Genomic DNA, 14,219 nt, shown 5'->3' on the forward strand with positions numbered 1-14,219 from the left:
TGACTTCAATCAAGAAAACAGTATCTTTCATAGTCTGCCACTTCTTGCCACTTGTTTCACATCAATATTTTTAATGCCTAAGTTTCTCTAGTACTTCTGTATTTATAGTATCCGTGTTTACATTATGCAGGGGCTATTTTTGATTCACTGCCGACCCCCAGACATTTAGCATTCATTTACCTTGTTATCACCTTCAGCAGTGTTAATTATTGTACTATCTGAAATTCTAAATTATAAAACAATAATAGAAACACAGCAGAGAAAATCCAGTCCATAAGTGGAAGGACATTTCTCTGCATCACAGAAATGTCTCTGATGTTATTGACCTTCCATAACTACTTGCACTGCAGTGGTGTACCTGATGGATTGCCAGAAGGTCTTTGCCAATAAAACTAACGATGCTCAGAAGGCAGTATTTCCTTGTTCATTATAGGTGCATGCTTTTGGATCTTTCTGCTGCTTTTCCCAGTTTCTTCAGTTCAGGGAACTTTTTAATATGGAGCAGTGTTAAATAAGCTGCTACTAAACTTTGGAGTGCAATTCTTTCATTCAGGCATTTAGTTGTTAATTGTTCTTGAAAAAATCGTGTTTGCAAATTTTATATGGGATTATGTTAGTTAGGAAACATATTGCTCTAAATCGATCCAACGATTTTACTTCTCTGATTTGATATGTATAAAGGGATATGAAGCCAAAGAATCTGAATTTGCTTGGTGTTTTTTAGGTGCCAACTATCTAAGCTTATCTTGTCTTCAAAATTACACAGGCATTTGACAATACTAGGCTTTCTTATGAAATCTCCCTAGCTGCTACATCAGCTCAAAAGCTGAAATATTGGAAAAGCAGCCTATTTGACTTTATCAGCCATTTTGTTTGTTGCTAGTAAAAATACAGCAGATGGCAGATAAAGATCAAAACCAGGATAATGCATATTTTAATTTAAAAATAGCATCTAAACTTAGAAAAGTGTGTTTTTCTTCAAAACTTCTAGTATACAAAACTTTTTTTTTTTTTTAAATGCCATCTTCTTGTTCCAGTTATAGGTGACTTATAATTATTTTTCCTTCTTTTTAAATCAGCATCTGTAAAGTAAGGCAGGTGGTGTGCAGGGGAACGTGTAGTACACAGCATTTTGTTCAGCATTACCCTGCAGAGTGCTGTTTTTATTAAAAATAATAATACTGTAGCATCACTGTGTATGTTTAACAGAAAAGAATCAGCCACGTAGTATCTTAAATGTCAAGTTCAGTTTCAAGAGGTTTTGCATTCAAGTCAGGATATCTGGAGACAATAATCTCCATAATCAAAAGAAAAATGTTGTAGTCCCTCATAAGCAAAGATGACTTGAGAGCGAAATGGTAGAGTCGACTATGTTATGGTATTGCCAAGGTACTCCAAACTCTACAGTGGATATTTCTCCATTATCACCGAGTTACTCTGATGCTCATCATAAATAAGCTATCAGCTTTATTGTCTTCTTAGTTGCTGGTTATGTTTTTCTTTAACCAATCCTTACTGTGTGAAACATTTTCCTTCAGAACTGTAGGAGTTTTTGTGTGGGGGTGTGCTCGTGCTGCACTACAGATACACTGGTTCCTTTTCAACCACTGTGCATGCAACAGTTAACGCCAATCTCATTCATCCACACTGCAGCCCATGGTTGTTCAAAGTGTCATGTGCTTGAAGATGTAAAATACGTTCAGTTGATTATAGACTTAAGGGATGTGGTTGCATACCTCCATAGCCTAGCAGAAAGGTCCCTTATTGCTATGAGCTAACTGTAATGTTAGTGTCCGTGTATAGCACTGACACTGTGTGGTGATGTCGGAGTGAATATTATTTTCACATTATGTTGGTTTGCTTACTTCTACTTAATTCTGATCTGGGATGTTTTTGCTCAAGTGAGTCAGTAAAGTTCAAGGATGTAATGACTCTTCAGCATTGTGAAAGAAGAAGAAATAATCACAGTCAGATAAACACAAAATCCTAATACGATTTGAATGCCTTTTGCAACTTTCCTATTTATTCATTTTTCAAAATTCAACCTTGGCAACTCTTTCCTATTCAACATCTGACTTCTATGGCTATTACTGAAATTCTAAATCCTGTAGGGTTCTTACCAATATTCTGTTATGTAAAGGCTGCTTAAGTAATAGATACAATGTTATTTAGAAGTTCACTTTTTAAATTATGTACTTAAGTGATTAGTTATGTAATAAATTAACATAACTGTTATTAAAATTTGTATATATACAATGTATAAATATTTTTTATATCATTTAATCTAAAATTTAGATATTAAAGTCAATGAAGTGTTTAGTAATGGCTAAATATGTGGTTAGGACAATGCTAACTCAAGAAAAAGTTATTTTTATAGTGGTTAGATGGCAGGCGGTATATATCATGACGGTGTGGCAGTTAATGTACATCTGACTCTCTACATGCAAAACATTGCACATATAAATTCAAATGAGATAGGATAATTTATAAAGAAAATAGTGTCATCACAGCTTTTATTTTCTGTGAAATTCCACATTAACACTGAGTTTGGATTCTTCATTGTTTCAAGTGTAGATATCAGCACTGTAAAATCAGAGACATCTAAAAAATAAGAACAAATCAGGATAGGTTCATCTGGGTTCCCTGATGCTCACTCTAACTTTGGAAATTCATCTAAAGAAAATGATATACAATTGCATTCAGGGTGGATTGTATAAGAAATATGTTGCATTCAGTGGAAAATAGCAAATGATTCATAGATTTGGAAGAATGGCATCTTCTAGGAAAAGTAGGCACCCACTTTTCCAGGCACTGGTTCTAATCTACTTTGATAGTCCATAGAAGTTTTCCCTGTCTGTTCTTAGTTATTTGGTAACATTGGCCTATAATATTAGTGCAAGGATATGTGTGCACTTGAAACTCCCGGAGAATTTGCTTCTCAGTAAGTAGATCACAGACAGATTTTCTGTCTGACATGAATTTGAAGAGAGGATTTTTAAATTATACTCCCTTTACTGGATTTATTCTTGATTCAGTGTCAGTGATTAAATGACACTTGCAATTCTCTGACTTTGTGTTTAAGGTGAATTGGTGAAGACTGTATTTTAGTACTGGCATGGGGTGAAATGAGGGATACTGATAAGTGGTGTATGACCTATATCACAGTATCATCAAAGTTGCAAAAGACTCTGAAGATCATCCAGTCCAACCACTAACCTAGCACTGACTGTTCCCAACTACACCACATCCCTCAGCGCTACGTCGACCCCACTCTTAAACACCTCCAGGGATGGGGACTCCACCACCCCTGGGCAGCCCATTCCAACACCTAACAACCTGTTCTGTAAACAAATGCTTCCTAATACCCAGTCTAAACCTTCCGTCCTATCACTTGTTACTTGGTTAAAGAGACTCATCCCCAGCTCTCTGCACCCTCCTTTCAGGTAGCTGTAGAGGGCGATGAGGTGTCCCCTCAGCCTCCTCTTCTCCAGACTAAACACCCCCAGTTCCCTCAGCCGCTCCTCCTATGACCTGTGCTCCAGACCCTGCACCAGCTTCGTTGCCCTTCTCTGGACACGCTCGAGTCATTCAATGTCCTTTTTGTAGTGAGGGGCCCAAAACTGAACACAGGAATCGAGGGGCGGCCTCACCAGTGCCGAGTACAGGGGTAAGATCCCTTCCCTGTCCCTGCTGGCCACGCTATTGCTGACACAAGCCAGGATGCCATTGGCCTTCTTGGCCACCTGGGCACACTGCTGGCTCCTGTTCAGCCGGCTGTCAGTCAACACCCCCAGGTCCCTCTCTGACTGGCAGCTCTCCAGCCACTCCTCCCCAAGCCTGTAGCGCTGCTGGGGGTTGTTGTGGCCCAAGGGCAGCCCCCGGCATTTGGCCTTATTGAAACTCCTACAGTTGGCCTCAGCCCATGGCTCCAGCCTGTCCAGATCTCTCTGCAGAGCCTCCCTACCCTCGAGCAGATCAACACTCCCACCCAACTTGGTGTCATCTGCAAACTGACTGAGGGTGCACTCGATCCCCTCGTCCAGATCATCAATAAAGATGTTAAACAGGAGTGGCCCCAAAACTGAGCCCTGGGGGACACCACTCGTGACCAGCTGCCAACCGGATTTAACTCCATTTACCACATCTCTTTGATTACATGACAGCTATATTTCCAAAAAGCAGTTAAAACACCATAATCTTAGATTTCTATGAAATTTTATCCCTAAATTCTTAATTTGACTGCTGGTATGAAGTATTGCTTGTTGTTATTACAATATAATTTTACACCAGGTGCCAGGAATCATTCTCTATGCTGAGTAAAAGGGCATCACTTCTCTTTGGAAGGCATAAATATTTTATGAAGTTTGGCATCCATCTGATCAGAAAATGGAAATTTTTTTTGTACTTGAATGGTAATCACATACAGAATTTCGTGGTGTATCATTTTCGTAACTGTTTTTTCATAATTAGTATATCTGTATGTATCTGCTCATATCTATTCCTTAAATATTTTCTTTGTTCAATTCAAAAGCTAAAGAACGTTCAGTGGCTAGGATGCATTGTATCATACCATTTGATTAGAACTGATATATTTGACTTCTTTTCAAGTCTTAATTTCATAGTATGCTCATTGTTTCTTTGGCAGTTGTGGCCTGGGCCTTGTGACTCACAGGAGCAAAGACAGGCAGAATTGAAAGTCTTTTTTTAAACCAATGTCTTGCAGCATGAATCAGGCTTTAGATATGGCCTTTGTCCTTCCTTTGGCTTTGCTCTTATCATTTGTCCTGCCCCATGGTTACAGCCTCTTAGAATAGCATTTTCCTGATTTTAGTGCAATTTGTTCCTGATGAATGCCAGGGAAAATTATACAAGATGCCAACTTGTCATTCTTCAGAAAGTATATTGAGTTGTAACAGCACTTTAAAAAACAAATTCCAAGTTTCCAACCTTCAGTGCCACCTCTCTGCAAGGATAGATTGCTGAGGTGTAACCTTTTATTTCAAGGGTCATCTTGACTTTAGTAGCATCATCAGTAAACTGTCCAATTATTTTATTCTCCAGAAATCAAAGAATTAAGGCATATTTTACATCCTTTTAAAATATGGAATTCAGTATCTAGAAAGGATTACGCAACTGTAAGGTAAAGAAAATAGAAAAATGAGAGATTAATAAAATAGAAAAATGAGAGATTAATAAATATATTTTCTCCCTGGCTCTTTCTTCCATGAGGTATGTATGAATAATGTTTATCCTTCCCTTCATGCTTTCAGCCTTTCATTAAAAATGACACCACCACCAGTTTGGTGGGATAATACTTCCTTTATAAAATATGATGCTTACAAGACAGTACAGTCTGATTTTATGTAAAGATCTGCTATTCATTCTGTACTGAGTATATCTCTGCTTGTCTTATGAAATATGACATAGTCATTGCCTGAAGTGGTATAAAGCAGCAAAGTTAAATGTTTACATACCTAGTGACTTTTTTTGCTATTGCTAGTGCCAAGCTTTCTGAAAATGGTTTAGTATCTTTAGACTTTGAGACCGGGAGATTAAATAATGCAACTACATGCATTTCTTCAGGAACACGTTTGGACTGTAAATTTACCTTCTAAATCGTTTAGTGAGATTAATGAGCAGTAAGTGCTTGGCAGAATGAACATTAGATTGTTCTAGATTTGTCAGAACCTGTAGGCAATGCTACAAAGCTGTACCAAAAAGTAGTTGTTGACCAGCTTGTATAGTCCTTATATTCAGACACACCAGGTTATTTTTTTTATACTTTTATCCTTTTTGAAATAGGACCAATGAAAATCTTACAGTTTTTTTCTTGTAATACAATGACTTTTACACTGTAGTTTCAGAAGTAGCAACCTGAAAGAGATGAAAGATAACATGTGGAACCTTCTGTGTTGCCTTACTGTAAAATAAATTAAAAAGTAATTTTCAAGGAGAGAATGGTCACCGAATATAACAAAATTATTTTTCTCTACAGCAGATTTCTCATTGTCAGGTTTCCTTGTGTTTGATGTTTTTTCTAGATTGTGCTTTTGGGCACAACTGTAAGTAGATAGTATCCTACAGAACCACAGCAAATCAGTCATCCCTGTCTAACCTGTGCTTAGGAGGACAATAATTTGATGCTGGCTTCTACCCAGTATTTGTTGTCTATGTCAAAGATCTGTTCAAGACTTCTCCTGGAAGTTGATATAGCAAGCACCAAGTTTCTGCATAGCCGAAGCTCAGATGCAGAGTGCTTTCTTGCTTTCTTCTCCTGCATATGTGAGATTAATAGTTGCACATTTGGATGGATTTTGAAAGCAAGTTGTCATTTAATTGTAGCAATGCTTCCATAAGTATAGCAATCCATTTTTATGGTGATTTCAGGAAGGGTCACTGAATGATACGCTGCAAGGATATACTTTTGCTAAAAATACAGGAAACTTCACTCATAACATACTTTAAATAGTTTGGGTTCATTAAAGGTACAGTAAGTTTTAGCAAGTCATCCTAGAGCTCCTTAGAATAGAATTAATGTTGATTAGTTTGGAGTAAATACTTCAGAAAAGACTGCACACATCTCTGATGTTTCTAATAACATGGAATTTGGGAGTTTTAAGTCTACCTCAGACCAGGAGACTGTCAACTGTGTCCTTCACAGGGAGAGGAAAAAGTACATAAATACTGGAAACAGTACTATTTTCCTAATGGCATCGTCTTCATCTGCTTAATTAGACTTCATTCGGGTGGTCATCTGAGTTAGATGATGTGATAACTAAAAGGCAGTTTTCTTGACAACTGAAGAAAAAATAATTTAGCCTATAGAGAATAATTTTCTGTAATCTAATTTTACATTTAATATGAAAAATTTGGCCTAGTAATAGATAGATAATATAGATAACAGAGAACTGTACTCTCAATGAAAACAGTAAGCTGACTTATGTAATCAGATTGTAGAACAAAATTCCATTCCCTTGGAAAGCAGAAATGTCTGCACAGAAAAATAATGCAAACATCTTTGTGTGGCTCTCTGGTGCTGAATAGTGCTTCTCAGTATGTCATCATCCTGCTGCTGGTGAAATTTAGGTTCATATTTTTTTTTACTTGTAGAACAGATTTATTCTAGATTTATTTCCATCTTTCATCATTTATTGCATGTTTTAAGATTTTGATGTATGCAGCAGATTTAGCAGTGCACTGACAGAAAAAGGGAGAAAACTGATAAACATCTGGCTATGCCAGAGCGCTGAGATGGTTAAAGAAATACTGTCAAATTACTAAAACCAAAATATAGGTTACATAAACTGAACAGCTTGGCTCTTTCTAGTTTTTGCTTGGGTACTGTTTTATTTTAGAGATGTTCCAGACTGGCAAGGTAAATGGATTCTACACCCAAACATTTGCTGTACTAGGTACAAAGTACGCTAATGATCGGTTTAAAATTAGATAATAACAGGATTGTAATACTCTTCAAGATGAAATACAAAAAGAAAGAAAAATAATACGCCTTATATGGTAAAAAGTAAATAGAGTGTTCTTTCAGTTTGAGTTGTACAAGATGTCATTAGTAACATAGATAAGTACTACCTGGTTCAAACCTTTCCAATTTGAGAGGAGTGATTCAGGCTCTGACAGATACATATATATGTCTGCATGCATATGTAAAGAATCACTAGACTTAGTGGAACTTTACTACTGTGACCAGTGGGAACACTGACAAGGTTGTTTGTAAGAACATAGTGTAAAGGTTACAGTGTAAAGGAATCACAAAAGTGGTTTGCCTTTGATTTACTCACTGCGTATTACTTGAAATACAGAAATTTGTGTGTTCTCCCCATTTCTTTTTTTAGCATTGTCACCCTTTAATAACATTTCCAAAATACTTTGAGATCCTGTACATTTCCTATAAGCACATGGTGCAGTCTAATTTTATCTGCTTTGCATTGTACTCCAGATGGCATTGATATATTTTTGGCATATACATCTTTGTAGCTGCTCTGGGGACAAAAAATAGGAATGATAAGCATATTCCTCGAAATGAAGATAGCTTTTCAAGATGAAGTTTGTATGTTATGCTCAAAGCAGGAAAGTTGACTAAGAAAGCATATCATATATCATGGAAGGTAATATCTCACACATTTTATTTTAAAGAGCTTTTTCTATTTGAATGAGATGGTAGCTGACTGAACAACAATTCAGATTTATGAGTATTCACAGAGCCAGTCTGCTTGAAAGAACTAATGTACTCTATTCTTTGTACTCTTCCTTGATGGCAAAATTGTTGGGTTTTTTTCCTGCAGTAATATAGCTGTCATTAACTGGGATTAGATAAAAGTTGTGTTTATTTGGGTTTTTTAATTTCATCTGGGATAAATCCAGTGAGAGTTTGCTGATTATGTAACCTTTACCATCTGCATACTAGCTTTAACCAGAAGAGAGATATGTAAAGTTGCCAAAGAAAATAATACAACAATAAACAATTTCTTTTATGTTCATGAGCTATGAGAACTATGTTCTTTATGAGAGTACCTGTTCATTCTAAGTGAACGGCATCATATTTGTGGATTTTGGATCAATGAGTGTGGTTCTTTGGTGTATCTGAAAGAAGCTTATGTGGTAATATCCGGATAGAAGATGGCTTTTAAGCTTTAATACATCACGGATCAGAGGAACATCTGCACTGCCTGCCTGCTTCTATTATTTGTTTTGTGTGTCCAGTTTGTGATACTCTTAGTCTGTTTTGTGAGGCTGAGTTTTGTATTTGAAATAATTCTGTTTAATGCTAACAAGTGGACTAGATTATACTGAATTATCTTTTGTTAACAACATGTAAAGGTGAACTTCGCATTATCCTGTGTCCAGTTAAACACATTTGCTTCCAAAGAGAAGTTCTGTTAAAGAAAGAACTCTGAAGCTGTCTCTTCATGTTGATACTGAATTAGCAGAAACAAGGGTAAATATATGACTGTCTTCACTATTGGTGGATGTTGTGACTGAAGACTGGATTTACGTGCAGTTCTCCTGAAGCTGAGGATAAATAGTCATGATTTCCAGCAAGATTTTAGTCTACCACAACACTTCTGGGGGCACGCATACAGAAACTTATAAAAGTACTAGAAGACGTAAAAAATCTCTTGGAGAATTGTTCCAAAATGGGTATCGTGTCAAAGCTGGACATAATATCCCTGAAAAGGAAGAACAACATACTTTTCAAAACTCCTTGGTGTCTTGTTATAGGGTTGGCTCATACTGGGGTAAGGTCTCTCTAAACTTTTTCTTCAGAACTGTTGTTTGTGACTCTGTCTCTGGTGCTAGTGATATTCTCTTTAAAAAAGATATTATATTTAATTTTTCAACTTCAAAATGGCACTACAGTATTTCAGTTGCTTTGTAGGAAAAATTTCTCCCCAAACTCACATGCTATAATGTGCTAGTATCACATTCAGTATTCACCTAGAGTCAAGTAATCCAGTCTTTATTGAAGGGTGGAATGTAATATTCTGCAATGGTGAAATTATTAAGAAATTATTTATAAACTGCTGTTATTATTTTAACAGGTGTAAAAATAAGTTAAAGGCATGTGCAGCAGAGAGATTTATTAACAAGTCTTTGATACAGCGTTGTTTGAATACAATTAGTATACAACTTATGCAGATTCTGAACTTGATGCAGTTTTACTGTCCTGGTTCATAGGGTATTGATTTTTTCAGGCTGTGGACTGTTTTCCCTTCTTGTACACATGCATAACAGAAGCAGGGAAAGGTATAAAAATATTTTGGCTGTGTTGCTTCCAAAAATGGCAGAGTATTTTCTGCCCATGCTATTTCTTCTTGTCTCATTGTTTGAGCTTTCATTTTCAAACCTATATATAGGGACTGGAATCTCAGGTTACTCAGCTGCAGTGTGTGAAGGCATTCAGGATAGGATTATTTCTTCATCCTAAAAATTACCCCTCCATAATGTGTGTCTCAGAAAAGGTTCTGATTTCCTAAATATGGATTCTGGTTTGTTCAGTCTTCAGTAAACCATACGGTCTTAATGAAATATAGGGTAGAAATAGCCATTGATAGGTTTGACGAAGATACCATTCTGCTGAATGGGTGAATGGTTTGTCAGGAATAAAAATGGTATATAGAATCTCTGTATATTGAATCCTTATATCAGTATTTTGGATATGCTACTGATAAATAAGCAAGAAAAAAAAAAAACAAAAAAACAACATAGGGCAATAAGAAAGGGATTATGTATCTCACTGATGAGAAATAATGTAATACTTGATGCTGTTCTAGTACACTGACCTGTCATGTTGAATGAGAAATATCCTAATTCCTGCTTCTATTTTTTAGAATCTCATTAAAGACAAATGTGTAGTTATGGTTTCCTCCTCTTTCCCTTTATAGATTTAAAATAGTAAATTTTCTTTTTGTGGGGGTTTGTAACCTACGGGTAATCCTGATGGCTGCTGTAGATTAATCCAATGGAAAGCATCAGTTCAGCAGAGAAACTGCAAAACTCTCTGATAGTCAGGAAAATACCATATTTCAGCACCTTTAAGACTGTAAAGACAAATAAAGATTAAAATAATGTTGTTTGTTTTCCTATGAACTGTATAGAGAAAATAATTTTCTACTCTAATTGTACTGCTACTGGCATGTAGTGAACTGGTCATGTTTATATTCTAGTCTAAAGCATTGATTTTACTGGGTCCTTAGTAAAGAGTCAGCAATAGCTGGCGAGTATTTGCACCTCACCTCACAGAACCAAACAAATATGTAGTGAAATGAATAAAAATACTTTTTTTTAAATCTAGCTCTGTATTTCAACATAGTATATTGTTTCCTGTTGCACGTAATTGCGACATTGTTTCTGTAATATCTGAGACTGATTTCAGGTTTTTGGACAGTATTTAGCCTCCCTTAGTGACCCTTCAAAATTGGCCTGGAAGTTGTGGATGTGTCATATTTTCATGTATAAATTCAGCATATAGAATTTCAGGAAGTAGGCATTTGATCTTTGTGAATGAGGCATAGTTCTTGGGGTTTTTTTGTTGTGTGGTTGTTGGTTTGTTTTTTTGTTTTGTTTTGTTTTCAGATCCAGGGTGAACACTCAGAATCTGAAATAAAATTACACCACACATGTTATCCAGGAAATTACCTAGTAAAAATAATAGAACATATTACACCTATATTTTACATTTTCAGTGAACTTTGAAAATGGTCCATTGGCTGTACAGGCAATGCAGGTAGCTAAATAAATACTTTCACAGTAAGAAAATAATCCTGTGGTATACTTGGAGGTTCATTTGAATCATCATACCTAGAACTCAAATTACTGTCCTAGATGCAGAAACTATTGACTATTATTCTTTGTCTCATATTGCTAAAGGAATCTTGTTTGATAATCATAAAAGTTTTTTCTGGTCTAGAAATCTCTGAATCTTTTAGTTTTGTTCTGGGCGTTGCAGGTGAAATAAACTCCAGCTCAGAAAGCATACTTTAGTCATCCATTTAAAATCAGAAGACTGACAAACTGAAGAGGCCCTTCATTTTATATGTATATATGTATATATACTAATATATATATATTATGATTAGAGAGTTTTTTCCAGTAAATTAAATCTTTTGATACTTGTTTTTTGTATAAACAGTAATATGGAAGATTTATAATATAGCAGGTAATATAGAAGATTTCCTATTCTAGTCAGATCCCATAAGAAAATTCCAATATAAAACCTCTGGCCAAGAAAAAGTTGAGTGACACGATGGTGACAAAACAGCGAGTACTTCCTGAACAGTTTGCAGTTAATTTTAGCAGGGAGGATCCTATGAAGTGTGCAAAATTAGAATAGACTTTACTGTAATACGTAAGAAACTTACTCTATCTCATCTATTGATTATATGATTTAAATGTAAAAGTTTTGTAATTATATCATATTAAAAGAAATTATTCTTCCCCACATGTATAAAATACATTCCCAAATATTGCTAAGGAAAGAGATAAGTACACATTTGTATATGTAGCTGAGACAGCTTTGGAAAAATGGGAATTTTTGTTAGTGCTTCTATTAGAGAATTTTGCTTGCTAGTGATGCATAAACAAATAGCAAAAATTTCTACTCTTGGTGTGTTGGTGGGCCTGGAAGAGGTAACAACTTGGTTGTGAGTCAAATTTGATTTGGAAAGAGTGAGAGAGCATAGCATGGCGCATTGTGTTACTGATGATATATGATTAGTTTTCAGAGACAGGCTGTCTTTTACAGACACTTTGTCAATAGTTACTCTTGAGTTAGACGCAACAGTCTCATTGCAACAAGGTTATTGCTGTGAGGATTACTGTGCCATCAGTTTACAGATGCATGTATTATTGCAAGCCCACTTCTGCATGTCATTAGTACCAGCACCAGAATGAAGTGCTTTGGGGACTTTTCCTCTGGGAATTATTCAGTTGATTCATCATCCCTTTGCTAAGCTCAAGGTGATATAAATAATCATACATTTAGAGGAAAACTTATTTCATGTGAATATTCTGCTTACAGTTTATTCTCAGCAGCAGCTTTTTGTATTCTGTTCGAAGAACAAGGCTGAAATTTCTGCATTAGCTGCAGTCTTTCAAAATGAATGTAGTTTACTAGAGGGTCAAGCAATCAATGCTATTAATTGTTGTAGAGTGCCAAACAGATTCATTCAAAGACTGAGCCTCTTACCTCTTTCACAGTCAAACTTTAGAAATAAGTATTCAGGAATGGGAATTCCACTTCTCCCTTGTTTCAGTTCAGCTTGTATTAGTGGATGTTGCCAATAGACCACACAATGTGTCCATGGTATAACCTACTGGGAACGTGTGTTCACTGGTGCATTGTACAGTGTAATTTGTCCCTACTAAGTGGAGTTGTTCTGGCTGATTGACTCTTTGTGTTAATAGTGTTATGGGGAGTAAACACTGCAGACATAGCGGGTTTCACTTGCAGACACTGAACTGACTGATGCTTCTATGCTCAGTCCCCAAGAGCAGGATACTGTGAGTACCTGGAAACAAGGTTACTCAAACCTACCAGCTGCAGCCCTGACATTGTCCCAGTCCTTTTATGTGTTTTGTTCAGAAGTTTTCAGAGTTCTTTTTTTACACTATTCTGGAATACCCATCTCTTGGCAGTCAGGTGAAGTTGCTGGTGACAGGAAATGTAGAGTGGAGGATACAGGGAACTACCAACCTGTCAGCCTCACCTCTGTGCCTGGGAGGATCGTGGAACAGATCCTCCTAGAAGCTATGCTAAGACACATGGAGGATAGGGAAGTGATTTGATAGAGCCAGCATCGCTTCACCAAGGACAAGTCCTGCCTGACTGACCTAGTGGCCTTCTGTGATGGAATGACCCCATCAGTGGACAATGGAAGAGCTATGGATGTTGTCTGTCTGGAGTTCTGTAAGGCCTTTGACACAGTCCCCCACACCATCCTTCTCTCTAAATTGGAGAGAGATGGATTTCATGAATGGACTGTTCAGTGGATGAGGAATTGGTTGGATGGTTGCATCCAGAGGGTAGTGGTCAATGGCTCAATGTCCAGATGGAGATCAGTGACAAGTGGTGTCCTTCAGGGCTTCATATTGGGACCAGTACTGCTTAATATCTTCATCAATTACATAAACAGTAAGATTTAGTGCACCCTCAACAAGTTTGAAGATGACACCAAGCGGAGTGGTGTGATTGACATCCCTGAGGGATAGGATGCTATCCAGAGGGATGTGGACAAGCTGGAGAAGTAGGCCTGTATGAACCTCATGAGGTTCAACAAGACCAAGTGTAAGGTCCTGCACCCGAGTTCACAGTCAAGCCTTGGTATCAATACAGGCTGCAGGATGAAGGGATTGAGAGCAGCCCTGCAGAGAAGGACTTGGGGTTACTGGTGGATGAAAAGCTGGACATGAGCTGGCAATGTGTGCTTGCAGCCCAGAAGGTCAACCATATCCTTGACTGCATCGAGAGGCATGGCCAGCAGGTTGAGGGAGGTTATTCTGCCCCTTTGAACCTAACCTGCAGTACTGTGTTCATCTCTGGAGCCCTCAGCACAGGAAGGACTTGGACCTCTTGGAGCAGTTCCAGAGGAGGGTCAGAAAAATGATCAGAGGGATTTAACACCCATGAAGAAAGGCTGAGAGAGTTGTGGCTGTGGTTGTGGTTGGAATAGATGACCATTAAAGATCACTTCCAAACTATTCTA

At 37.1% G+C, this 14,219-nt stretch overlaps 1 protein-coding gene across 25 annotated transcripts in view; it reads left to right on the plus strand.

The window, feature by feature from the left end:
- The window catches only part of KCNMA1 (potassium calcium-activated channel subfamily M alpha 1), a 532,608-nt gene that overhangs the window by 343,468 nt on the left and 174,921 nt on the right, over window positions 1–14,219 (plus strand). The window contains exon 1 of one of the 25 annotated variants that reach the window (XM_074907181.1): window positions 8,707–9,254. The exons of the other annotated variants lie outside the window; for them this stretch is intronic. Coding sequence (XP_074763282.1) covers window positions 9,044–9,254 — 211 coding nt within the window. The 5' untranslated portion in view covers window positions 8,707–9,043. Of the gene's footprint in view, window positions 1–8,706; window positions 9,255–14,219 lie in introns of those variants that run through there. 25 annotated transcript variants of the gene reach the window in all.

This window comes from Athene noctua, chromosome 5 (genome assembly GCF_965140245.1).
Source record: "Athene noctua chromosome 5, bAthNoc1.hap1.1, whole genome shotgun sequence".
In the NCBI taxonomy this organism is placed as follows: Eukaryota; Metazoa; Chordata; class Aves; order Strigiformes; family Strigidae; genus Athene; species Athene noctua.